General features: G+C 54.8%; 9 protein-coding genes across 9 annotated transcripts; 2 read left to right on the top strand and 7 right to left on the bottom strand.

The window, feature by feature from the left end:
• Window positions 1-340: 340 nt before the first annotated feature.
• Window positions 341-853, top strand: ISF_07407 (hypothetical protein; the record flags this gene model as incomplete). The annotated part of the gene is made up of 2 exons (XM_018851010.1): window positions 341-493; window positions 593-853. The coding sequence occupies 2 exons, from the start codon at window positions 341-343 to the stop codon at window positions 851-853; spliced, it is 414 nt and encodes a 137-aa protein (XP_018701922.1).
• Window positions 854-980: 127 nt separating this feature from the next.
• On the bottom strand, window positions 981-1,961 carry ISF_07406 (hypothetical protein; the record flags this gene model as incomplete). The annotated part of the gene is made up of 1 exon (XM_018851009.1): window positions 981-1,961. One exon carries the CDS (start codon window positions 1,959-1,961, stop codon window positions 981-983), a length of 981 nt encoding a protein of 326 aa, XP_018701921.1.
• Window positions 1,962-2,917: 956 nt separating this feature from the next.
• On the bottom strand, window positions 2,918-4,274 carry ISF_07405 (dihydroorotase, homodimeric type; the record flags this gene model as incomplete). The annotated part of the gene is made up of 5 exons (XM_018851008.1): window positions 2,918-3,260; window positions 3,318-3,526; window positions 3,593-3,967; window positions 4,051-4,063; window positions 4,144-4,274. The coding sequence occupies 5 exons, from the start codon at window positions 4,272-4,274 to the stop codon at window positions 2,918-2,920; spliced, it is 1,071 nt and encodes a 356-aa protein (XP_018701920.1).
• A 267-nt stretch (window positions 4,275-4,541) lies between these two features.
• ISF_07404 (amino acid permease Dip5) lies at window positions 4,542-6,318 on the bottom strand (the record flags this gene model as incomplete). Its single annotated transcript, XM_018851007.1, has 2 exons — window positions 4,542-5,874; window positions 5,936-6,318. The coding sequence occupies 2 exons, from the start codon at window positions 6,316-6,318 to the stop codon at window positions 4,542-4,544; spliced, it is 1,716 nt and encodes a 571-aa protein (XP_018701919.1).
• A 4,629-nt stretch (window positions 6,319-10,947) lies between these two features.
• ISF_07403 (hypothetical protein) lies at window positions 10,948-13,056 on the bottom strand (the record flags this gene model as incomplete). Its single annotated transcript, XM_018851006.1, has 1 exon — window positions 10,948-13,056. The coding sequence occupies one exon, from the start codon at window positions 13,054-13,056 to the stop codon at window positions 10,948-10,950; it is 2,109 nt and encodes a 702-aa protein (XP_018701918.1).
• Window positions 13,057-15,845: 2,789 nt separating this feature from the next.
• On the top strand, window positions 15,846-18,246 carry ISF_07402 (hypothetical protein; the record flags this gene model as incomplete). The annotated part of the gene is made up of 3 exons (XM_018851005.1): window positions 15,846-15,890; window positions 15,989-17,810; window positions 17,864-18,246. The coding sequence occupies 3 exons, from the start codon at window positions 15,846-15,848 to the stop codon at window positions 18,244-18,246; spliced, it is 2,250 nt and encodes a 749-aa protein (XP_018701917.1).
• A 1,426-nt stretch (window positions 18,247-19,672) lies between these two features.
• Window positions 19,673-20,881, bottom strand: ISF_07401 (C2H2 transcription factor; the record flags this gene model as incomplete). Its single annotated transcript, XM_018851004.1, has 2 exons — window positions 19,673-20,312; window positions 20,415-20,881. 2 exons carry the CDS (start codon window positions 20,879-20,881, stop codon window positions 19,673-19,675), a joined length of 1,107 nt encoding a protein of 368 aa, XP_018701916.1.
• A 1,580-nt stretch (window positions 20,882-22,461) lies between these two features.
• ISF_07400 (Protein kinase-like domain protein) lies at window positions 22,462-23,238 on the bottom strand (the record flags this gene model as incomplete). Its single annotated transcript, XM_018851003.1, has 1 exon — window positions 22,462-23,238. One exon carries the CDS (start codon window positions 23,236-23,238, stop codon window positions 22,462-22,464), a length of 777 nt encoding a protein of 258 aa, XP_018701915.1.
• Window positions 23,239-24,079: 841 nt separating this feature from the next.
• ISF_07399 (Aldehyde dehydrogenase domain protein) lies at window positions 24,080-25,800 on the bottom strand (the record flags this gene model as incomplete). Its single annotated transcript, XM_018851002.1, has 5 exons — window positions 24,080-24,376; window positions 24,435-25,134; window positions 25,220-25,479; window positions 25,542-25,663; window positions 25,755-25,800. The coding sequence occupies 5 exons, from the start codon at window positions 25,798-25,800 to the stop codon at window positions 24,080-24,082; spliced, it is 1,425 nt and encodes a 474-aa protein (XP_018701914.1).
• Window positions 25,801-26,100: the final 300 nt, after the last annotated feature.

The following is a 26,100-nucleotide window of genomic DNA, read 5'->3' as shown; positions in this document are numbered from 1 at the left end:
TATAGCTAAGCTAGCCTGGGAGCTCAGAGAGCCTTCGTCTTGGTCACTCCGATAACTGTCTGACAAAAGAGTGCGTGCAGCATTAGTTGTTGTCATCTTTTTTTTTCTCAAATTAAAGAAAACTTACTATGGAGAATTAATCGTAAGAGACAAAATAAAGTTCGATAAAAGAAAGAGTAATAAATCAGCGACGTCAATGGAGAGATAAATTGGTATAAGTCCACAGTGGGGCATTCCTCACCACCACCACACCAGTCAAGCGTGAAAAACTTCCCATCCTGAACAAGAAACTTTTGCTCTTACCCTCAACGAAGCCATAGCCCATTTACCGCAGGCCAAGATGAGCGACGCAGAAGACGACGGCATCCTCAACATCCAAGTCTCCGACACCGAAGACACGCCCGCCGAGAAGAAGGCTAAGCGCACCGGGCAGTCCGAGGCCGAGTTTGAGGCCGTCCGGAGGACTTATGTGGTCAAGGTTGAAAACGGCGACGTATGTATCCCGAGAGGATGTGTTTCTTTTCATTCCCCAGAAATTCTCCCCCCTCGACCAAATGAGAGTGCTAGTAAGCTAAGAAAACGTTCACGGCAGATCTACAAGCACGTCAAGCTGCCGCTCTCCGTCGGTGCTAGCAAAATGGACATCCAGGAGCTGCTACACGCCGTCGAGGAGCTCTACTTCTTCCGACACTACCGCGAGGCCGCGGAGCTTGCTGCGCAGGCCCTGCAGGAAGAGTCGCGACCGGCGCTGGACGCTGACGCGCTGCGGCTGCTGGAAAAGTATGAGACCAAGTGCCGGGCCAAGCACGAGACGCTCGGGGTGCAAAGCGCAGAGCAGAAGCCGACATCATGATACGCCTTGATGTTTTTTGCAAGCAACGAGGGGACTGAAGGAAAGGAGAGAGCAAAGAAGATGACAACAATGAATGCAAATACAAATCGTTCAGGCTGCAAATCCTAATACGGGAAGAATAGCCACCTCACTTGTGCGCCCAGAGAGAGCTCCGCAACCCCATTTTGGGCTTCGCCGCCAGCGTCACAACCGCTGTCTCCTCGGGCTTCATAGCATCAGAGGCGTTATCCATTCCCGCCAACATCGCCGCCTCCTCCTTGACCTCGATTATCTCGGCGGCGCTTTCCAGCCCGGCCGGTACCACCGCGACCTTATTGAGCTCCAGAATCTCAGGGGCGCTATACCTTTGGCTCTTGGCACTGGGGCTAATTGTCCTCATCTCCTCCATGGTTTTGCTCGACATAAGCGGCTCGCGCGCGGCCGCCATGCTGAACTGCAGGTCACCAAGGAAGCATAAGATCTTCTCCAGGACGAGCTTCGTCTCGTCCGCGTCCGAGTCAAGCTTGCCCTTTTTCAGCCATGCGGACAGCTTGGCATCGGCCTGCTGCTGCTGCTCGCCAGGCGAGGCAGCAGGCAGCATAGGGACAGAGCAGCCCGTGGCCTGGCAGTACGCGTTACGCACCAGGACTCTGATGTTTCCGATAACCTCGTCGAGCTGCACTGGCGTCCGTGGAGACAGCTCAACTAGCTCCCTCGATCTAAGACGAGGCGATTGCTCAGTCGACGATTCAGGCGAGTGAGCGCATATGAGTGACCGGGGTGGTGCAACCTTGACTTGAGGGGTCAACGGCGGCTGCGGCGTCGGAGCAAGAGGGAGCCCCAGTCTCTTGCGAACAACGACTTGGAGACTGTCCAGACATTTGGCCAGCTTTTCTGCTGTTGCCGGTTCGAAAGGCTTTACCGTGTAAATCGTGGCTCCCGCTCCAGCAACTGGTATTGTTTTGATAACGCAAGACATGCCAGAGATGACTGGCACTTCGAAGTCCAAGACGGTGAGTGTCACAGTTGGCTTCCCGGACGCTGTTAAGATAAAGGCTGCGGTCTCTCTATCAGCAGCGACTTGGATGGAGAATGCTGCGTCGCGGACAATCGTGTGTCCCTCACGCATGGAGACCTCGCATTTTCCGCCATATACAACTTGGATTTGAGGTTGTTGGATTTGGGGAGCGGGCTGGGAACTCGGAGGGGCCGACGCGGGCTGCGTAAGCGGGGGAGTCGAAACTTGCTGGGGAGCAACGGGCGGGTTAACCCTTGGAATTTCAAAGCGTGTGGCCTGCGGCGGTCTACATCTGCTCAGCCATTTGTCTTTGTCACTGTCCGGTCGCCACTTACCCCATCGATGCCCAGGGTCGGGCGTTCAGGTTCGTCAAACCCTGCATCTGCTCCGACTCTGCGTCGACAATAGCATCTGAATCAAGGCTGTTTAGTCCTTCATCATCTTTGCAAGAAGACTTTTGTGCCTCCATACTTGACCAATTGTTTTCCAGCTCCTGTTTGATTCTATGATTGTAGAACCGTGACTCGTCTTGCCCCCGTGGATTGTACGAACGGCCTCGCTCGTCCACGTGGCTGAGCGGCAGCTCTTCCTGGCGGCCCCTGCCTAAATCGGCCTTTCTCGCACTGGGTCAGCCACGGGGTTCATGGAGGAAAAGCTGAGACAGAGAATGTTTTTACCTCTATTGCGGCTCGTAGGTGTGCAGACACGGCCATGACGCCAGCGCTGTTGGAAGGTGGTAATTATGATACGCCGCCGCTCTGTGCGTCTGCTGTCGCCGCTGATGAAGCTTTCTGCCCGTTTTCGCTTGTGAGGTATTAACTTGGGGCTCGCTCCCGCTGTTTTTGTTGTTGTCATGTTGTGTGAGAGAGGGAGAGGTCAGCGTTTGATTTGAAATAATCGGCTGAGGTGGTTGGCAGGTGCCAGCCGGCAGAGCCAGCAAACGAACACAGAGCTCGTGACCAAAACAATCAAAGAAGGAAGCTACTTCAATAACATCAACTTTCATTCATTGTTCATTTCAATCATATTTGCAATAACTTTTCATAGCCGCCCCCATGCAATTCATTTTACAGCCACCGCAGGCTGAACACCTCATCACCATGTCGCGAGTTGCCCACCTCCACCGTCTCGCTCTTCACGCTCGTTGGTATCCTCTCCCCCTTCCTCTCCAGCACCACGCGGCGAGTCGCCCGCGGCAGCTTGTAGAACGCGCGCCCGTTGTGGCTCAGGAAGCCCTCCAGCCGCTCCCGCGTAACGTCCGCGTCGGCGAGCACTCCCCGCGCGATGCCCTCCTGCAGCGCCAGCACGACGAGCTGCGTGACGAACGGCTGGGTGAAGACGCCCGCGGGGGCTTTGCCCTGCTCGGCCGATGTCTTGTTCTGGATGGGGTGAGGTGCGCTATCGCTTCCACTACGGTCTTGGTTAGTCTTGAAGCAATAAGAGGGAGGGGAAAGGGAGGGTATGTACAAGAAGAACTTGGGATTGCCGCTCATGGCGGCTTGAAGGAGGGCGTCACGGTCGAGAGGCTTCTTGGGGATGGGCTTGCAAAAGGCGAACGGGTCGCAGCAGGCGTCGGCCTCGGTGAGGTACAGGTGATGCGCGGTGATGGTAGCGCCGACGTTGGGGCCGCACGCCTTAACAGCCTCGACAGCCGCAGACGTAGTGCAGTGCTCAAGCTATCATCCGAGTTAGCTTCCTCGTGTTCCCTCTTGCCCTCAAATTTTTTCAGATGATTCCCTCACAATGATGCGGAGCTTGGGAAAGCGCTCGTGCAAGCTCATGAGCGTGGGCAGGAAGGCCTCCTCGAGGGTCAAGCCGGCCGGCGCCAGCGCCTCGAGCGCTTCGCCGTGCAGGTTCAGCACCATGTCGTTCCTCTCCATCGCCTCAAACGTGTCGTAAAAGGCCTTGAGGTCCGCCACGCCGTTGTCCGAGTTGGTCGTCGCGCCCTGCGGGTACAGCTTGACGCCGGTGACGCCGGCCGCGGCCGCCCGGTCAATCACCTCCGGCGTGACGCTGGCGTGCAGGAAGAGCGACATGAGGTAGTGCACGTCGGGGTTGGTGGCGAGGAGCTTCTGCTTGTACTCGAGCGCCATCTCGACGGTGGTCACGGGAGGAACCTTTTTTGCGCGGATTAGCAAGCCCCGCGCCTTGCTTCGCCAACATAAAGATCCATCTAAGCATGATGCAGGACGAGACATACCAAGTTGGGCATGCTGTATAGTTTCCATAATCAGCAACTATAGGTCTTTTATAATTGTAGAAAAAGAGCTGAAAAAAGAAGGAAGAATCCTACACAAAGGCCGTGTCAACGCCGCCTGCGGTCAGAGTTGGCGTTACAAGCTCCATCATGTCACCCTGGCGCAGGTGCACGTGCATGTCCGCTGTCGCGGGCAGCTCGATGCTCTGCACGTTTCGTAGATCCATTATATCGATATCGAAATTAATTCCGTGTGCTATTGATTCAGGATTTGCAAGGATATTCCCAATCCAAGTTTGCGCAGTTGTCCCGCATGGCTTAAAAATTGTTTGACATCATCACGTGGAGCGGTCCCACAGCATATCGACAACTCAAAAATGCAGTTTCTTATAATTTAGAAATACACGAGACTTATACGTGGGAATCAGTGTTCATGAATGCTAATCAGAATAACTCTATCTTGAAAATCATGTGTATCAATACTATGTTCAGACTTAGAACAGCCATGCGATGTAGCGATGGTAGAACTTGCGGGCTCCACGGCTCTGGGAGCGGTCGAGCTTCAAGTTCTCGAGGTACTCTTGCTCTTCGTTGTCGATGATGTTCTTGCCCGTGTAAAAGTCGGCCTCGGTAGGCTTTACAGGCTTCGATTTCGTGATCCACATGTGGCCGAACAGGAAGATGAGGTACAGGGGAATGCCAATATAGCCAGTAATAAAATCTTTATAGGCAAACTTTGTGTTCTTGGTGTGGATGAAGACGGTAAAGTTCTTGGTGACACAGATGAGGCAGCAGAAGAACAAGGCGATGACGCTGCCCCAGTAGCCCTGCGGCGCGATGTAGGGCATGGCGGTCTTGGGGATGTTTTGGGCCTCACGAGCCTTGACAAAGTACAGGTGAGTGACGAGGATGGAAATCCAAGCGAGGAGGCCAAACACGGTTGTCAGGTTGACAAAGTAGCCAAAGACAGTCTTACTATCGCTGCTGACGTTCATGAATGCCAGGCACGCAAAGAGGGCAGCAGTGGCCAGGGCGACGTAGGGAACACCACGGTTGTCGGTGCGCTTGAAGATGGCGGGCGCGGACTCGTCGGAAGCGAGACCGTAGAGGGTACGGCTTGCAATGTAGAGGTCGGAGTTGGATGCGGAGAAGACGAAGACCAGAATACAGGCGTTGATGATGTGAGGCAGGACCTTAACACCAGCGATCTGAGCAGCAACGACAAAGGGAGAAGAAGCAGCAGAGGCACCCTTGGTGGAGCCCTGGGAGTTGGCGAAAGCGAGCTCGGGCGAGTTGTAGGGGACAATCATGCCAACGAGGAGAACGCTGAGGCAGTAGAAGACGAGGATTCGGTAGAAGGTGAGTCGAATAGCCTTGGGGATAGTGCGGCGCGGGTTCTGGGCCTCACCGGCCGTGACACCAACCAGCTCGGTTCCGAGGTAGGCGAAAGTAGCGTTAACCATAACGGACCAGAAGCCGAGGAAGCGGCCGAGGGAGCCGGTCGAGTAGCCCTTAAGCTCGGCAAAGGCACCCGGGTTAGACCAGTAGCGGAAGCCGGAGGCGTCGTGGTTGGGGCCGCCGCCGCAAGCAATGATCAGGGCAAAGAGGATGATGGCGATGATTACGATGACCTTGAAGGAGGAGAGCCAAAACTCAAACTCGCCAAAGAACTTGATGCCGCCAAAGTAGTTGATGCAGATAATAGCAACCAAGAAGATGGCAACAAAGACGCCAGGGTTTACCTTTTCAGGCTTGACCCAGTATTGGATGACGAGGGCGGCGGCGGTCAATTGGTTGGGGGTGATGACGAGATACTTCATAAGATAGCTGGGGGGAAGTTAGCGGGCGATTGATGCAACGACGAAGGGTCGTAAAAGAATTGACATACCACCAACCGAGAGCAAATCCAAGAGACGGGTGGCAGTAACGGGTAGCATAACCAGTAAAGCCAGAGTGGAGGGGGAGCCAGGCGGCCATCTCGCCTAGCGAGGCCATGACCATGAAGACAAGAAAGCCGACAAAGAGGTAGGAGATGAAGAGGGACCCCGGCCCGGCTTGGGCGAGGGCCTTACCGGTGCCGACTATGAGACCAGTTCCGAGGGCACCGCCAATGGCGATCATGCTAATATGGCGGGCCTTGAGGCCGCGGTGCAGCTTCGAGTTGGGGTCGGTCTCGAGGCCGCGGATGTGCTCGTGAGGGGAGTCGTTGGGGCCCATGGTCTTTTCGTCGTGGCCGCCATCGCCGCCGTAGACGTATTCCTTGTCATTCATGGTGAAGGATTTGAATTGAGACAGCTTCAGTGTGAATGTGTGTGTGTGAGTTAGCTGTGTATGTAGGGCGACGGGTTGGCTAGGTAGGATGAATGAAGACTGTCTCAATGTTCAGGAATGCCCACACAGAAACCCCGAAGAGAAGACGAGAAGCAGGATGAAAAAAGAACAACGGCGGTTCGAAAGGGAAAGCTCCGTGAGGAGAAGGAGGGGGAGGAGACCTTTTGTAGGGGTTGTCCCCGAGGGCAAGGGTTCCTTCCAGCTGAGCAGCCTGGACAGACAGCCTGGACTGGAGGTGAGCGTTGGCGTTGTTGTGTCGCCTCACTCACCCAGGCTCACGCCCCTCCTCGCATGACGGAGAGCTGAGAGGTTGAAGGAACACCCCCCCTCTCCAAGCGGTTCAATTTGGGGTGGTTATCATTGGACGGCGGACGGGTCCATATCCGTTGGTGGTTGTTTCTGCCGCGAGCAGGGCCAACCCCAGGTCGGTGGTGCATGCATAGTCGTGGTCGTGCCCGCAGCAGGGATACGGAGAGACAGAGGCTAACTAGTCTGCGTTTGGACGGGAACCCCGACTCATGGGCCATGGTGAGCCCACCACGGAGCAAATGATAGCTTTGGATGATGGCGATGGCGGAGGCGATGAGGAGTCAGGTCAGATAGGTAGGTGCGAGTAGTGAGGCAGTCGAATGCCGACGGAAGCGTTGGCGGAACCGCCGCCTGTTTTCCTTGATACGACGACAGCAGGTGCTAAAAGTGATGCTTAGTTCTCAAAGTTAGTTGTGGTGGCGGCGCCGCCGCGGGGCACCAGGCGCTGGTGCCACACTCAATCTCTGCAGCCAGAAAAGGACAAGAGATTGAAGCGGCTGTGCTAGTCCTGGTTCTAGGAGAGAGGCGTTGCGCCTCTGCGGAGGGGGCTTCTAGGGAACATTCTATCCGGCCTGGCACACAATGGTGCATCCAGCCAGCCTGATTGCCGTCAAGCAGAGCAGCGTTCTTGGTTCGGTCCACTGCACCAAACCGTCCCCAGAAGCCGCTTTTTTCGCCAAGCACTCCATTCTCCAGGGCTAAAGAATGGGGTAAACCGACATGCAAGGATTTTCACTCGCCTACCGACGGGGTAACTGGCAACTGGCCACGAGTCTGGGCCCAGAATTGAGTGCTTTTCTTTTTCTTTGATTGGGGGGCAGCATGGGGTACATGCGATAAACCATAGCATGCCACACGTTATCATTGCACCCCAGTCAGTAGTTATCCGTACGGGGTTGCATTGTTGCATCCTATCGAGAGTCACGGGAATCCTCCGGTCAAAGCATAAGGCTGCCTTGCCAGGGTGGCAGCTGAAAAGAATAGCGGCATAGAAGACAGAAAACAAGACGCCAAAACAGAAACAGGCGATGCGACAGCCTCACAACAGGATTTTCGCGCTAAAAAAAAACTTGGGGTCAAGTGAGCAAGACCTTCTTCTCCTCTGCGCCCGGTTGCTACTTGTCAGACGCAGGCAAAATGCAAGCCACATTCGCGCGCGGACCAGGGCGAGGCGCAGCTTGGGAGGGTGCAGGACCCGTTGATGTCCGCATTCCAGAATTTCGACCGGCAAACGCCTAGCTCTCTCGAGTTAGTTGAAGCTGTAAATTAGGCTTATTAGCTGACTGGTCGCTGCCCTGACCCAAAGTCTCTTTTAACCAACGGCCTTGGCGAGGTTTTCGGCTTGGTTGATTGGGTAGGTGCCTGCCAATCCGCCAAGAGACGAGGGAAAAAAAAGCCCCCCGTCTTGTCGAGACGCCCAGTCTCGGCGCTTGAGCGCCATGAATTTCTCGTTCGCAGTCAGCCATTGTATGGGTTAGGTTTGTATGTATGTATGTAGGTAGGTACTGTACGCTTGCGGTTACGTCGACCGGGTACATGGATTCTCCAAACCACTCGCTCCAAACCCAACGCTAGCAAAATGAAGAAAAAAAATTGAGCTTCATTGGCAGGTTTATCAGTGGATTCCGTGGATTCCAAAATTCCACGCTTCCAGAACAATGCCCGCTCTCGCTCCACCCCGCACTCTGGGGTGTCGCATTGGTCGCCTCTCACCAACCATCGTCGCACCTCGCTGTATAATTATGCTACCTTGCGAACGGCCTATGCTTTCGCCTCCAAGAAAACCCAGCTGGCTGGGCACTGACTGGTCATCCTTGTATGACTCGCGGACCGTCCCCAGTGCGGGAATTACAAGATTTGAGATGCCATCTTGCATGTACCACATTGACCTCGTGATGCCAGTCACACCATAGTTGCCTCATAGCTCCCGGTTTGTTACCGCAGTGGTGGAAGATGTGGTTCCAGCTCGAAAACCTTCCCATTCATAGCCCCCCATTCAGCTAATCATTGCTTCTAGAATCCCCAAAGAAGGATTCTGTAACCATCCATGCATGTCGCAACTAGTCCCAGCTGCCGGGTCAGCTGGAGAACATACCCCACGGGGCAAATAACTTCAATAAGACGCATCTATGAAGAGAAGGGAGACATGCTCGATCACGCGGGGTGTCGCGTCAAGCACGAAATTTAAGAAACCAAGAACTGCGTGATTTAACGATGATATTTCTAACCATTGGGCAATTTCAGCATCACCACTGTAAAAGCCTCTCTACCAAACACCCAAAGTGGAAAGGGATTTCTTTGAAACGGAACAACGAGCTACCCGCAAGCAAGCCTCAGCTAGTCGCAGCTATCGAATGTTTCTCTGTGTAGCACGGACGGATTCCGCAAATTTATCCTCCTTATTGTTGGGGCGCGTCTGCGTCTCGGAGCATCGCGGGTGGATGCATTGACGTTGCCTCGAGACGCAGGGTTTGCCCTGTGGTTGCCTCGAGACGCAGGGTTTGCCCTGTGCCTCTTTGTCTGAGCCAGCGGCGAGAGCCCTTGCTGCATAAACGAACAGCATCCAACCCCAGAAACTAACTTTCCCAAGCCCGCAAGTGTCTGAAGATCCCTCGGAAATCGTACCATGGTAACAACCCCCCCCCCCCCATTCATTGGCCTACCACTTCCCCAAATGGCCTGCCCGTGAGTGGCATGGGGCTCTTCAAGGGATACATATGACGAGGCTGAGTCCCAGTTAAATTAGCTGTAGCTGCGCGTATTCGCAATTAGAGTCAAAACGGTACTTGGCATTACGTAGGCTTCGAGGGGAAGCTGAGATGTCATCTCGGTAAAGAACAGGCGTGTTCATTTTCGTCGTTCCTCAACCTTCTCTTGTCAGTTGCCCCCCTTACACTAACGGAAGGAGTAAACCTGTACAAACTCTTCCCCAGCCAACATCGTCGTCATGCGGGGGACGCGGGGGAGGCTCGACCGCACCGCCAGCCCAGCCTCGCCCTCCGTCTCACAGGCGCGCCGGGACGGGCGCCAACCTCAGCTGCAAGCCTCGTTCGCGCGGCAAATCCCCGCCACAGTCGTTGACACCTTGAACCGTAAATATGATCATGTTCGTACATTGACAAATAATATGGTGGGTAGCGGTCGCTCTGGACGTTGTTGCGGATGGCTGCAGTCCTAGTTTTGTACGAGACAACGAACAACAAAGAGTATGGGCCTTGCACCTGAGCGTCAATGAAAAAGAAAAAACTCCAGGAAACTCTAAAATCACCTGTGCACGGATCTTCTGATGCCCGTCCTTCCTGCTCCGTAAAAATCACAGCATCTCAATTCCCGTGACGAGGGAGTGACATGTTCCCATCAAGATCGCTCTCCCAGGTGAAAACTGGTCTATAGTCTTGCGCCTTTCGGTACAAATGACGGTCCGTACGTACCTTGTCATCACCATTACAGTATTTCGCCCAAGAAAAGAATGATTGCGATAAAGAGAAAAAACGCCGCCTCTCCCGTACAAATGCCAAGCATGAGTTGCGTGAACCAAGACGTGTGCTTGGCCTCCTCGGCCGTTTTCAGAGCCGTACAGACCCGTGGTGTGGTGTGTTGGAATATCGCATCGCAACTCCTCGGATGAAAATTATGGACTGACAGGATCTTTTATTTTACAACTTTCTTTGAATGACTACTTGCCAAGCTTCAAAAACAGAGGGACAGAGGACAAGGAGCCAAGTTCGATACATCGGTGCACATGCAAGCCCCAGCCAAGACATGGCGGCGCCGCTCATCTGCCAGCCGCCAACATCTACGGCGGCGGGTGGCTTGTGTGCCCAAGACTCTCGGCAGGGACGGCTGTAGAATGTACCAGGAGAGGGCTTGGCTATCGTGCCTCCCGCGACACGATCTCTAACCTCATGGAGATCATCGCCTGGTATGTGTTTGTGCCACAGCGGACATCACGACAAGATACACGAGCAGTCGTTACACGCAGAGCATGGAAGAAATACGTCAATTTGGTCAGATATCTGCTGACCACCGGGCACTAAACGATAACACTGGATTGTATGCTTTCCCAAATGCTCTTCTTGTTATTCCTATGCGAGCTTGGTGACCTCGCCGACAAAAAAAGACCTCCAACCCCGGTACAAAAATCAGAAGCATTCCAAAACGCAATTCACGAGCCTATTTACTGGTTGGTAAAAGAGAGTGTGGCCTTTTTTTAATAAGTTTTGTCATCTTTTTCTTTTCTTTTTTCGGTTCTTGACATGCCTAGTTGTCGTAACCAGCTCCGCGCTGCCACGGGCTGCCCGAGTTCTGCTGTCGCGCGCTGCGAGTAGGGGCATTGGGATCCAGGCTCGGGCTTGGGCGACCAGAGGGCGCAGGCGAGGGCGAAGCGCGGCCGAAGGAGCGCTGCGATTGGTTGTTGAGGGAACCCAGGACGTGGCTGTGAGGCTTGGGCTCAAACTCCTCCTCGTCAAACATGCGCGACTTGTTGTCACCACGAGCGACAGCTGCAAGGTCATCAAGCTGATTGGACTTGTCGAGCTGAGTGTTGGACTTCATGAATGAGGCACGATCGTCACCCATGTACTGATAGCGCGAATCGGGGTTCTTGCGGAAGACGGCAAATGCGGTCGAGACGATCACCATGAGCAAGAGTACCAGGGAGAAGGCGGCATTGAGGATAAAGAGGATGACACCGAAGACACCAACGACAAGGGCAGGCGCATCAAAGACGTTGGTGTAGATGAGCAGGCAGATGGCATTGATAAAGTTGACAACACAAATCATTATGTTGAAGGTGTTGGTGGGCTTGTCCATCCAGGGGCGAATAACGCTCGCGCCAATAAGAGCGCCGGCCTCGAGCAGGATAAACGCAATAGCCTGGGTGATGCCGCTCTTCTGGGCGACGGCGACGAATAAGGACTTGAGGAACATGTAGGCGAGCAGGGGCGCGATGAAGTAATGCGACGAGGCGCGGAACTGGATGTAGAGGAAGCCCCATTTGTTGATAACATTGGGGTCAGCAAACAAGATGTAGGCAGGGTTGCTGTGGACACTGACGGAACGGCGAGCGATGGTGATGACCTTCCAGGTGCCAAAAGCCAGGGTGGTGATGGTGGCAAGAAGGAAGAAGACAGCAAGAACAACCTCAGCAGCAGAGTCGGCCTGGGTAAACTCCCAGAGGCAGAAGACGGTAACGAGAGGAAAGCCAAGAAGGGTAAGGCGGAAGATGATGCCCTTGAGGACGGTGACCCAGCCGTTGCGGAACTCTTGGAAGCGATCGCCCTTGACGGTACCCTTCTTAGCAAGCAGCTCGAGAATGCCCTTGTAAGCGGCAACAGCAAGAGAAGTAAAGATTACGAGGATACAGAACCATGTAATGGTGGTCATGAAAAGGTTGGTGGACTCAATCTTGGAGCGAAAGGCGACACGCTGGATACCGTAGACGAGGTAGGTTCCGGAGCCGGTCTTGATGTTGCCACGACGGGCGAGGGTAGCCACCTTTTCAGGAAGCATGTCTAGGCCGCGGCTTGCGAGATCGAGACCACGCTTCTGCACCTGGACTGAGTAGGTACGGATGGAATCAAGGATGGTGGAGGGAGTACCACCAGTAGCGCGCTGATACCAAGTGAAAATGTCCTGCATGAAGCCGAGTCTGATGATGCCCATGGTCCACTGGAAGTCCTGAGTCCAGGCGCGAACAATGGGAGGGAGCTTGACGGCAGTCAGGCCGATCATAGCCTGGCTCTGGAAGTAACTGAAGAGAGAAAGGGAGTTGGCGGCGACGTGAGAAGCGGCGTTGGTGTGACCCAGGCTGTTGAGCACGGCGGATGAGATGAGGGCGAGGAAGGCGATGACAGCCGTAGCCCACTTGACACCGACGGTGTCGACAGTCTTTTGGTTAGAGATGTTGGCCTCAAGGCAAGCAACCTCGTCGTCGCCAAGCATTACGCGGACCTTGGCAGTGGCGTCGAGATCGGGGATGGAGAAGGCGATGCCAGGGATGGGGGCATTCTTGCCAATGTCGAGACGGAAGTCCTGAGGCGGCTTTCCAACCTGCATGGGGCACATGCCCTTGAGTTCCTCAACGGTACAAGGATCGACAGCTTTGTTGTCGATGATGGGATAGCCATAGGCCGAGACGGTGACGTAGAAGATGACCTTGCCAGAGATGGTGGAGGTGGCGGTCATACTAATCTCGGCGAAACCGGTGTCGGCATCGTACTTGACATTGAAGAGACTGGCAGTGAAGCCAGACGCGGCGGAGCAGGTGTTGAGCGAGTTGGAGACGAGAATGCGGGATGCATCAACGGCGGGCAGCAACGTAGCAGCGTAGCCCAGGGCCGCAAGGGCGGAGCGGCGAAAGGAGACCATGGTGAGCAGCGGCGACCAACGGTCGGTTGTCGGGTATTATTGATTATATGAGAAAATTAGGACGGGGGTTCGAATCGCGAACGGCGCATCGCAAGACGGTCGCACGGCGATGGATAGACGAAGGGATGCCGCGGCAGCGATGATGGACGAGGCAAAAACACGAGGCGTCGCCGAGCCAGACAAGTTTCCGTACAAGTATCGAGAGCGGGTCCAGGGTGCGGTATTGACGATGGATGTGACAACGCTTGTGATGGGCGGTCGGGTGACGGCACAGGGGTAGTCGACAGGGTTAGAATAAGGAAGCGGAGGGGGCGAAGAAGAGAAGGCGATAATGGAAAGCGAATGGATAGAGTTGAAGCGAAGGAAACGGGAGGTTTAACGAAGAAAAGACTATAATCAAACGATAGGAGGAGATGGAAGGGGGACAAGAGCGAGGTATGTGGGAGAGGCGACATAGACTTTTACCAGACGAGTGGATGGGAGGAGGAGCAGGCTAGTTGGTGCAGGCCGTGACGGCGTGGCCTGGCTGGCTGCTTTCAGCATCGTTACAGTGGCTACAAGCGTCAGCCGCCCACTAAAAAGTTAGAATACGGCCCCTGTGATGAATCATGTGTGGCCTGGTCGCCGGGCCGAAAGTCGGTCGTACATCCCTGCAGCGCATGCTGTAGTGAATACAGCGCTGGAAGCAAGTTCCACAGCGCACGAGCAGCACAAGTCGTCTCAAAATGCAGGAGAGCATATTTCGCAGACAGCTGCCCTGGAACGCAAAACGCAGAAGACGCGCCAGCTCTCCGCATTTCTCCCTCCATTTTCTCGCTAGAGTATGCAAATCGCGCCCCTGCCTTTGCTCTCGATTTTCCTGCCACTCCTTCCCTTGCATTGTGCACTGCCGCCTTGTTTCCAGCATGCCATCTCAGTCAAGTTACGTATAGTGTCCTATTTTAAGGCCCAAGGGCCCACTCGCCGTCCCCACGCTAGCCCACATCGGCATGGCCTCTTCCGGATGGGGCACGCTCACAGGGTCAACAGGTCAACCGAGTTGCGGGCAATCCTGTCAAATACGAGGGCGTTTAATGTTTAATCACCCAGCAAGCTCTTCGAATCTTTTCCGCTGGATGTCTTTCTGATTGAACTGACTGTCCTGCGCGGCTGACGTTGGGTGCGGCAGGCAATTCCGCGCCACCACAGCTGCCCAGCCCGGTTTTTATTTTACACTGGCAATAGCCGGCTGACGCGTAAAATACCTCTTGCAACGCTAACAAAACATTTACCTCACAGGCTGAGACAACAACTAACTGCTCATTGCTCAACACCTCACTCATGACAAAGCATTGCACCCGCGCTGAAATCAAGAATATAAACGCCATTATTGTAGGTGCCTGTCAACCCTCTTTCCCGCCGTTTGCGCGCGGCAGATTACTCCAATAGTAGCATAGGGACACCACTGTACGGCGTGCTTCTGCAGAATAACGGAAGCTGAAACATACCTAGCCAGGCCCCGGAAACATGACCACTCTGCCTTGGCGAACTTCTCGCTAATCAACACGCTGGCGATGCATTTACTATCTTTGGTACGTTGTCGGTTTCACTCCAGCCGGCTTGGCCTTGTGTCGCTTGCCGAACCACGCATCCGACATAGCCCACTGCTAGTGCAATGTGCCCCAGATCTCCGCATACTGATGAAGAGAGTGGGAACTTTTACTATAAATTTTTTTTGGCTTCATCTGAAAATCTTGCAGTTGGAATCAAACGCGAAAGGGATGAGGCAGCCCCATGCAGGCAGATCACGGTGATGAACTTCGCAACTTATGAGGTCCTACCTATACCTACCCGACAGTAGACAGTAAAGCTCATATTTCTGCGTGATTGTGGGGAATTTTAACGAAAGGAGGTGAATGAAAAGTCAATAGCATAAAAAATCAAAGTCTTTGAATATGATTGCCATTTTATAAGGTGCATCACAGGGGAACTAGTGAATTCTGGCTCTATTTATTGGTCTTGTTCGCTTGGAATATGTCTGTGTCTCGGCGTTTGTGAGCATATGCATTTGGAGACGGATTTTTTTGACGCAATTTCTCAGAAAGGAGAGTAGGGACTAAACGGTCACTGGGAAAATTATCTCAGTATTTTGTATGGTTCACGTTATTATTAATAATTTTCATTCCGACTCTTTTCTCGAAAATGATGCAAACGAAAAAAGCACTGCCAGACGCAACACAGGCTAGCCACTCATAGCACCATGTGATACAGGCAGAAAGTAAGCCGTTCGGACAGCAACCACTTTGGGAGTAAAATTACGACGGGTTTCGAACAACATGTTAAATATATCATCAGAGTGTATAATCTCTCATAGATTTTAGGGCTACCTACCTTCCAAAATCGCGGGCTTGGCAGTAATAAAGCTCTAGTTAGGTAACCACTGTACATAGTTACCTGGCGCGCCACAAGCCAAAGCCAAGCCTTGGGTGCCCCTCTGTTGTCAGCGCCTGCCAAAGGTACCCTGACTGCGCCTCAGGCAAGCCTCACTTTACACAGGCGCCGCATCCCACTCACCCCCTCCAGCGCCAACTTTACGTACGCATCTTCTCTCCCAACCACTTCTCGTGGCGAGCAACATTGCCATTGCCCGCCTTCCCGCTTGCTGTTGCCGACACATGCCTCTCCAGCTTACTTTACTGCTCTTAAACAGCACTCGTTGCGTCGACGTTGCTTCTCGCGACATCTGCATGTGCCCACCAACCTAATTCATTCGCACGTCGCGAGCCACTCTCCCTCCGTCACATTGCATCATGGCCGAAGTAGAGGCCATGCCGACCTTCGGCGCCGAGCTCAAAGTGAGATTCTCCCTTACCAAGTAAAGCCGCGGCAACTTCTTCGCAATACTTCTTGACGTCACCGATGTCGCAGCCTGTCCATATTAACCCCCCACCAGGACGGATTCAAAGGCGCAAACGCCTGGGTCGGCCACGGCATCGCTTGGCTCGAAGACATGCAGCAGTTCTACCGCGAGCGAGCCGCCATCGAGAAAGAATATAGTGCCAAGCTAGCCACGCTTGCCAAAAAATACTTCGAAAAGAAGAACAAGAAATCATCTCAGCTGAGCGTTGGTGACACGCCAAGCTTGACGCCCGGGTCTCTCGAAAGGTGCCGCCTAACCCCGTCGCGCCTGCATATATCCCAAACAGGCCCAGATACTAACCGATACTTCTTACCCAGCGCATCTATCACGACCTGGGCGACCCAGCTGACGACGCTTGAATCCCGCGCTGCCGAGCACGACACCTATGCCAACAGCCTCATTTCCCAAGTCGCCGAGCCCCTCAGATTCTATGGCTTGCGCTTCGAAGAGTTGCGAAAACGCCATGCTGATTATGCCGACCATCTTACCTCCGAGCGTGATGCGTCCTACGAGCACCTGCGCAAAATCAAGGGCAAGTATGACACGACCTGCCAAGAGCTCGAGGCCCGGCGCAAAAAATCCGAGTCCAGCTACGACAAAGCCAAAGCCCAGAGCGCCTACCAGCAGCAGATGATCGAAATGAACAACGCCAAGAATACATACCTCATTACCATCAATGTCACAAACAAGCAGAAAGAAGTGTACTACCATGAGTATGTCCCCGAAGTCATGGATAGCATCCAAGATCTCAACGAGTTTCGCATCATCAAGCTCAATGGTTTGTGGTCAGCTGCCAGTCAGCTCGAAGAGGGTCTCATGAAGCAAGGCGCTCAGTTGATGCAAGGCCTCACTCAGCAAATTGCCAGAAACCAGCCCCATCTCGACTCCATGATGTACATGCGCCACAACCTCGGTGGGTTTCAGGAACCGGTCAACAACACATTCGAAGCTAGTCCTCTATGGCACGATGATAATCTAATGATTGTGGACGAGCCAGCAAAGGTGTACCTACGCAATGTGCTAAGCAAATCTAAATCTCAGCTTGGAGAACTACGACGCGAAGTTGACCGAAAACGACGAGATGTCGAATCCTTCAAGAACATCAAGCAAAAAGTACGCAACGGCACAGAGAAGAAAGACGAGGTCGAAGTCGTCACGCAACTATTCGCATTACAGCAAGAGCTACATGGCGTCGACCGCAAGCGCATGACAGCAGAAGTCGAGACCACAACCATTACAGCCGCTGTTGGAGATGTAACGCTCGGCGCTAATAACCACAACTTCAAGAGCCAAACGTTCAAGATCCCCACCAACTGCGACCTTTGCGGCGAACGCATATGGGGGCTGAGTGCCAAGGGGTTCGACTGCAGAGACTGTGGCTACACATGTCACAGCAAATGTGAAATGAAGGTGTCTGCTGACTGTCCTGGAGAGCAGAGTAAGGAGGATAAGAAGAAGCTCAAAGTCGAGCGTCAAGAAGCGGCGAATAAACTTCTTACACCGGCGTCTGCAGCAGCCCCTACACACGTAGCGGAACTGCCAGATCTCAGCAGATCCAACACCATGAATTCACTGAGCTCCCGCTCCGCACGCCGGTCGTTTTCAGGATCGGCACTCGAAGCTCCCGCTGAGGACGAGAAGCCTAGGAAGCCAAGTCCGTCTCCAAATCCAACCGGGGGGCGTAGGAACCGGGTAGTGGCGCCTCCACCTGCGGCATACATCACCGACTCGACCGGCCATGCGAATGGTGGAAGTGCAGAAAAGAAGGGCAAAATGATCTATCCATTTGAAGCCAGCGGTGATGAAGAGCTCACTGTACAAGAAGGAAGAGAGGTTGTGCTTCTGGATCCGGATGGTAAGTGGATTATCTTAATATCTAAATTTATATGGTAAGCTAAGTACTATCAGATGGATCTGGCTGGGTCAAGGTCAGGGCCGGGTACAAGGAAGGCATCGTTCCCGCAACGTACGTCGATTTCAGCAGTGCCTCTCCCACAGCGCCGGCACGCCCGTCGTCCACCTACTCAACCTCGACAACGTCTTCTGTCACTCCCTCCATGGGCATCATGGGCAAGAAGAAAGGCCCCGCAGTCGCACCCAAGCGAGGCGCCAAGAAGCTCAAATACGTAGAGGCGCTCTACGACTACACGGCGCAGACGGAGACGGAACATTCTATGAAGGAGGGCGAGCGATTCGTGCTCGTCAAGGAGGACCCGGGCGACGGGTGGGTGGAGGTAGAGAAGGCGGGCGTGACGGCTAGTGTGCCGGGAAGCTATGTCCAAGCTGTCTAGATGACGCGGCATGCTGTCGTGGATCCGCAGCGACGACGAGCCTGTCAGAGTGTGCCATCATAGGGGGTTTGGGTGGCGTTGGTGAGTGAATGAATGTACATACGGAGAGGCGCAACATGGGGGAGGACTGAAAAGCCAGCGCATCATCGTTTTTCTCTCTCTTGTTTTACAGGGGGATGGGGCAAAGCCCAGCATACTATGGATAGAGACGGGAAGCATTGCATATACATTTTTTTGTTCGTCTGCCTATTGGATCACGACGTTACTCGGACAAAATCAATAGCGTGCATCTTTATACTGAATTTCCTTTCACGAGTACTATTAGATAGGTAGTACAGTCACTGCGCATTGCATTGACGTGATCAGGAGAAGAGAAAAAGATGCCAAAACAATAAGAGGAGTCTGTTCTGTTCGCGATGTGCGTGACACGATTCTAACTAGTGCTGAGGTGTAAACGCGACAAAGTCTAAATTTTCGTTGCCAATTCCAATGGATCTCACCCGCGTCTCTAGCAAGAGCCCCAAGGGTATCTTCTTCTGCTTTCGTAGGCTCGTGTCGCTCTATTCAAAGAAAAAGCTAAAAACAACAACAAAAACAAAAACAAAACCGATTGATCCTTTGCCCAAGCCAGAGGCCGCCAAGTCCACCTCACGCACCCTTGCGTTTCAAAACAATCTATTATTAAAAAGAGTTGTACAACGTTTGTTGCCAAAAAAAGAACTCCCCTAAGAAGCAACAAAGTGGTGGAGAAGTAGTCAGTAAAAAGATACCTAGGTTCATCGGTCGAATGGTGACGGGAGGAGGAGGAGGAGGAGGGGAGGATGGATGGCCATGGAATTTTGGCTGCACCTATCAAGTGAAAAAGGGGAAGAGGAGAGGATAGTAAAAGTACATTTCCAATTATACGGGAAAAGAAAACAAAAGTTGCCTCGGCCGTGAAAAAAACAAAAAAGACACAAGTCCTAGTCTTGGGGCTCGTGTCTCGCCCAACGAAAGAAGTGATTTCCGTAGCGCCGGCTGCCCGAACCTTGTTGCGCAAAATAGTGAAATAAAAACACCGGAGAAGAAGAAAACAGACTACAACCAGGTGACTGAAAGTCCGTCGAGGAAGCGGCGAAGCCAAAGAAGAAAGAATAAGGTTTGCTTGGAAAACAAAGCAGACCCTCATATCCGACGCCGGAGAAATATCGTTACAGGTTTTGGTTGTCAGACCGAAAACAAAAAAACAAGAAAGGGCCAGAAAAGGGGAGAGTGTAACCAAGTCTATAAAGCCGCTGAAATGCTGTCGATTCTTCATAAAAAAAGAGGGGGGTATGGTTGCGTGAGATTCGTGATTAAAAAGTCGTAGACGTTTTTTTTTGTGTAGATTTGGCGGCAGAGAACCCGATTTTCCTGCTCAAACATCGTCCGGCTCGGGACTCTCGCGTTACATCATTGCTGCGGTCGGAGCGCCGAGGTTGTGGCGCAGGGCCTCCTCAAGGCTGTGTAGTTGCGCCATCATGTCGAGGGAGTGCCGCGCCTGCTGCTCAATCTGCTGCGCCTGCTGGGCAATCTGGTGCTCCATCTGTTGCGCCTGCTGCTTCATGTCGGCCTTGAGCTTGTCGTTTTCCATGCGCACGCGCTTGATCTCGTCGCGGAGTTGCGCGACCTCGTCCGACGCGCCGTTGGTTGCGGCACCGCCCGGCATCATCACGTCCTCGCTAGATCGGCGCTTGCGTTTCACGCCGGCGCGCTCGGTCTCCTCGGCCGCGGCGTCGGGCGAGCCGGCGGCGGAATCGATGACGTTGGTGGCGGTAGCGGCGGTAGCGGCCAGTGGTGAGGTGCTCTCGGGGCTCGTGTGCACGCGTCGGAGATGCTCGTTGAGGTTCTCTTGGCGGGAGAAGCCTTTGCCGGTGTGACGCTTGCAGTTTGGGTGGGGACAGTTGACCGTGTTCTTCGGACCACCGTGCTTTTTGTGCACTTCGCGCTCGTGTCGGAGGAGGCCGCCTGAGTAGGTGAAGCCGGGCAGGTTCTCGCAGCCCTCGGTTTGGCAACGGTAGGGACGCTCATGCTTGTCCATGTGTTTACTGTTGTTGTTTAGATGGTTAGCCCAAGTGATCGCGAAACAGAACAAAACAAACACATAAACAAACAAAACTTTAAGAGGCGGTTGGGGATTTTTGGCTTACTTCCACTCGCACCTGCGCAGAAAGGACTGGACCTCCTCCTTGCAGTCGTCCAGCGGGCAGTGGAATCTGCCGTCGGCTTGCTTGGCGACGACGCGGGTAGGCTTTGTGATCGTCTTTGTTCGCCCAGACGGCGGCGAGTCGACGCCAGGCGACAGGCCCTCGCTATCCGGGAGCGCTGGCGACAACTCGGCGGCCGACATGGGCGCATCGAGGGGAGATGGGAAGTCTGCAGCGGATAGGTCTATCCGGGTGCCGTCGGGTCCGGCGGAAGGGTCGTGCAGCATGCTCCGCTCGTCCATGATATCGCGGTCATCCTGGAGCATACCGGCCGCGTCGGCCGTGAAGTGACTGAGTTGGGCAACATCGGAGTCTGTAAATCGTTGGTCGGCGCTGTCGTGATCGTGCTCGTCGCCGATCGGGGGGTACTCCCCGTGGAGGAACGGCCTAGGCTCATAGACGACGCTCATGATGGGCCAACCCAGTAATAATAATAAAAAATAGAAAGATGTATGATGTGTGTAAGTTGTTGGGTTTAACAAGGCGCCGGGCGGCGCTTATTATAAGCTGGTGGTATGACGAGCTTGCGAGCTAAACTTTTTCTCTTGGGCGGCAAGAGTTCGCGTCGGGGTAGGAGAGGCAACCAGGCCGGGAAGAAATCTCGCTCGGAACAACAGAGGAAAGAGAGGTGCACAAAGGCGGGTATCGTATAGTACAAGAGGCGAAGGCGAGTCGCCTTGATAGACGGCTGGGCTTTTTTGGTGTAAGCGGCGGTCGAAGGTACAGAAAGGTATGGTGGATTTGGATCGCGACAAGGGCGTGGCCTGAAAATTCTGGTTAAAAGGATGATCCCAAGGCAAACACGCAGGGAAATCAGCCCAAAGGTGGCGATTAGTCAGGCTATATGCACGTGACTTGATTAGTCAGGATGGTGGAAGGTGGCCGAAAGAGGAAATAAGACAAACAGGCAGTGGTGAGGCTTAAAAACGATGTTTGCTTTGCTTGCTCTGACTTTGCCAAAACGAGGAAATTTGGCGCCTTTATTCCTCTCTTACCATGACGACACAGCTAGGCATCCACCGGTGCATGACTATATTTCCGACGGATTTTGGCCCAAACGAGCCCGGGATGCTTGGTGACTCATTGGCTCTGGTCTCGTGCAAGCTGTGCGGCGAATTGTGTGGGGGCACAAGGCTGTAAAGTTCACGCCGCCAATTATGTCCACGACTTTTCGCGATGGTATCCCGCGTCTACCTAACCTGGCCCCTCGTTGGCTGGGGTATGTCAAGGCAGAACCTCAGCTGAATTCTCATTTGCTAAGACTTTGCGAGCGGCTGTAGCCTTGCACATTCTGTCTCTCAGCCTCGCGTCGGGTGCATGGCTTGACGCGTGGGACAACTTTGGGTAGGATTCCCTGTCCTAATAGCCTCCAGGCAGGGCGTGGGCCATGGGCGCATCGTCGTGCGTTGGTATTCGTCATGCGAAGGACGCCAAGGATCCGTGACAGCCAACGGTGCCTGAATACCGAGCTGCTCTGTGCTGGCCACCGTGAATCATCAGCTTCCATACCCAGGCAGCGCAGCGAAAGGCAACCACGAGAGGTTGCACGACTTGGGGCTGACCAAGCGTTTTGAAAACTCCTCCCCATCAACATCCTTCAGCTTCACTTTTCGCCACGTTAGATTCTACAAGGTTGACGTTGACGTTGACATGACAGCGCCACTTTGACACCCTGTCTGGTCACATGCCGCCGTGTTACGGTACGACCAGCGCAGGCACTGACCAGATATATTGCAGAAATACGTGGCATTTATTGTTCTCTTCCACAAACTACCACAAGTGTGGTCGAAGTAAGACTCACATGTGCCGCATAAACGAGTCACAGATCTGCCTGCGAAGGCGAGGCGAGCTAGGCAGCGATGGCCGTTCCATATTCCATATCCAAGACATCAGATTTTAGGGCGCTGGCATACTGATTCTACAGCACTTACCGAGCAAATTCACGGCCTAACGGGGCCTTGCCTCCGTGGGCCCAACAAAGCTGCCCAAGTTAACAAGTGTGCGCGCGTTGGGGGCGCGTTACCAGTCCATCCTTACCTTCGAGAGCGTCCACCACGTCCTTGGTGTTTTCGTAGGCAGTAGTCCAGCATTTGGAGATGATGGCACCCAAGGCACCCAGCGCCGCGACGTCGGGAAACACGCCTCTCCTGAAGCGCGCCCTGATGTCCTCGTCGCGCAGGGTGACGAAGGGCTCCATGCCCGTGACGAGCTCGTACATGGCCGAGCCAAAGGCGAACAGGTCGCCCTGCACGGTGAGCCGGTCGCCTGGGTACTCGTGGCTCGCGGCCGACTTGGCGGCGAGGTGACCCGAGCCGCGCATCGAGCACCAGGCAAAGTCGCCGAGCGCGGCGTTGCCCTCCGCGTCGAGCATGACGTGTCGCAGCGCGACGCTGCCGTGGATGACGCCGTGCCGGTGGATGAACTCGAGCACCCGCGCCACCTGGATCATCCACTGCAGCTCGAGCGGCTGGTTGATGCCCTTGTAGCGGATGTGCGACTGCAGGTCGCGGTATGCGGTGTATTCGAGGCGCAGCCCGTACGTGTCCTCGCAGCCGTAGCACCCCAAGAGCCCCTCGTGGCCGCCCAGCGCGTCGAGCTGCTCGTAGACTTGCCGCTCGTGCTGGATGCCCTGCCAGTCGCGGTCGTTTTCCGGCCACCTGATGATGGTCTGCGTTTGTGCGTCGAGCACGATGAGGCCGGTCGTTCCGCGCGATATGACATCTCGCTGCCCAAAGCCGGGAGGGTACGGAGGATACGAAGTCGGCATTTTCGCTTGTGTGTTGTGTGTTTCTGGTTGAGCGCCGACACGCGAAGGAATGAAAAATGCCTCGAGATTCTATCGAGGATTTTATAGTTGTTGTCATGATGGGTTTGCGTAACACGGTAAAACACGTGAAGCTCTGCACTCGATGCCGTTCGGGGGATGACAAGCGTCCAGCTGCCCGCCATTGTACATTCATTGTATACAAACATTGTCCACACCGGGCCGATGAAGGGCTTCTTACAATACAGCAATTTCGGCATGTCCCTACGCCGTGGCTGCTACAATGCGTCTATTTCTTGTGCCCAGGAGCATCAGCCCGATGGTGGTAAAGGAGCAGCCATACATCATGATAGTGGCATTAAGTGCAAGTCAAACCTGAAGACTTGGGCGATGAACGGCGCCATTGTAAGTTGCTGGTTGTTCTAACAGTGTTGATACAGCGGGACAGCATGTCGGAAGTTGCGCCGACGGCTAGGACAAGGAGATTTCTAAATACAGCGTTGCACTCAGCGCCAAGGTGCCACGTAAACACACCTACTTCCAGTCGGATATGCGCTGCCAAGAGTTGACGCGAGAAGTAATGGTAACAACTTCCTTGACACTATTTATTATGGTTGTCTTGAATTGTCCTTTGTGGGAGCAGACTCTTCATCGCGCAGCTCCACGTCGGATTCACATGAGTTTGAGCTGCCTATTGCCTTGTCCGACACTCTGTTTCAATGAGAAAGCATATGGGTTTTTTTCTTTTACTTTGTACAGAACTAATCGAGTCGCCAGGACAAACAAGGTTGATAGCAGACCACCGCAGCCACGGCATACAGCAACTCTCATCGCTCGGTAAGCGCTACTTGTCCTCGTCCGCGGCCGGCAGCGTAAAGTACTTGACCGTCTTGGTCGTCAGCCACGAGTCGAGCGCCTCCTCGCCCATGTCCCGGCCGAAGCCGGACTCCTTGACGCCGCCAAACGGCGCGTTGGCGTGGAGCGTGCCCCAGCAGTTGACCGTGACCTGCCCGGCCTCGATCGCCTCCGAGACGCGCGCCGCGCGGCTCACGTCGTTTGTGAAGACGGCCGCCGCGAGGCCGTACTCGGTCGCGTTGGCCTTTTCGATGACCTCTGCCTCGGTCTTGAAGCTCGCGATCGACTTTTGTTCCAAGTTAGCCGACAACAAACTCACACAGATGGAAGCCGATGAAACTCACAGCGACGGGACCAAAGATTTCCTCCCGCATGATGCGGGCGTCGTCGGGGACCTCCGCAAACGCCGTCGTCGCCACAAAGTGCCCCTTGTCCGACTCGCCGCCGGTCTCCGTCAGCACCCGGACGCCGCTGTCCTTGGCGTGCCGAATGTACGCCGCGATCTTGTCGCGCTGCTGCCTGCTCACCACCGGGCCCTTGGTGGTCTTCTCGTCCAGCGGGTCGCCCTGCGCCGCGCCGGCCAGCCGCTCCGCCATCGCCGCCAGGAACTTGTCGTAGATGCGCGCGTGCACGTAGATGCGCGAGCCGGCCGCGCACACCTGACCGTTGTTGGCCGTGAAGCCGAGCGCGGTCCAGAACAGCGCGTTGTCGAGGTCGGCGTCGGCGAAGACGATGGACGGCCCCTTGCCGCCGAGCTCGAGCGTCACCTTCTTGAGGTTGGTCGCGGCGGCGGCGGCGAGGATCCGCCGGCCGACGGGGCCGCTGCCGGTGAAGGCGATCTTCTTGACGAGCGGGTGCTCGGCGAGGGCTTGTCCGGCGACGGCGCCGTAGCCGCAGAGCACGGAGAGCACGCCGGGAGGGAAGCCGGCTTCTCTGATGAGGGAGGCGAGCTTCTGGGCGTAGAGGGGGGTGAGCTCGGGCGTCTTGATGATGAGGACGTTGCCAGCGGCGATGGCGGGGCCGAGCTTCCAAATCGTAATCATCCTGTTTTCAAAAGTGTCAGCGGCTTCCAAGTGCGAAAACCTTCACTGGGGGACATGATGGTTCGCGAAATGAGGGCGAAACTCACAGCGGCGCGTTCCACGGGACGACGGCGGCGCACACGCCCAGCGGCTCCCGCCTCGTGTACGCGGGGCCCTGGGGCGTGCTCAGCAGCTGGCCCGTGATCTTGTCGGCCCAGCCGGCGAAGTAGCGGAGGGTCTCGGCGGCCTGCGTGACGTGCAGCGCCTTGGACTCCTTGAAGAGGACGCCGGCCTCGAGGGCCTCGAGGCTGGCGAGGTCGTCGGCGTCGCGCTCGACGAGGTCCGCGAGCCCCCGCGGTCCGCGGGGCTCGCGGCCCGCCAGGGACCGGTCTTGAACGCCGCCTGCGCCGCGTCAACGGCCTTGTCTACATCTTCCTTTTGCGCCGCCGAGACGGTCGCGAGGTTGTCGCCGGTGCTCGGGTTCTCGACCTGCAGCGTCGCGCCGCCTGCTGCGGGGTGGAAGTCGTTGTTGATGAAGAGGCCGGTGTTGACTGTTGGGACGTCTCAGTGAATGTTCGCAATCATGCCCTCGTCGCGCGGGCTCGTTCTAGTTTGCGGGGTCTAGGATCGTTTTGTACATACCGCGGATTGGCCGCCCGCCGAAGCCAGTCAACTCAATCTCACTCATGGCGCGGAGTGAATATTTGTGAAATATGTAATCGTGGCTTCTTGACTGGGTAATTTCTGTCTGCTTACAATAACAGCACTCTGGTCTTTTCAGGTTGAAGCGGCAAAGCTGTTCCGCGCGATGAGAGGAGGCAGCGCCCACCTATTTATCCGGAAGATAATGAGCGGTACCGGGCTTGAAACGGCGACGGCGGAGTTTAGACCAATGATGCATTGCCAAGACGATGCGCATGGGGACAAGGGTTTACGCACAGTACGACCGGGGCTAAAACCTTATTGATACGGGGATCAACATCTGGGA

This window comes from Cordyceps fumosorosea, assembly GCF_001636725.1.
Source record: "Cordyceps fumosorosea ARSEF 2679 chromosome Unknown scaffold_21, whole genome shotgun sequence".
In the NCBI taxonomy this organism is placed as follows: domain Eukaryota; kingdom Fungi; phylum Ascomycota; class Sordariomycetes; order Hypocreales; family Cordycipitaceae; genus Cordyceps; species Cordyceps fumosorosea.
This window is presented reverse-complemented; position numbering and strand designations above follow the sequence as displayed.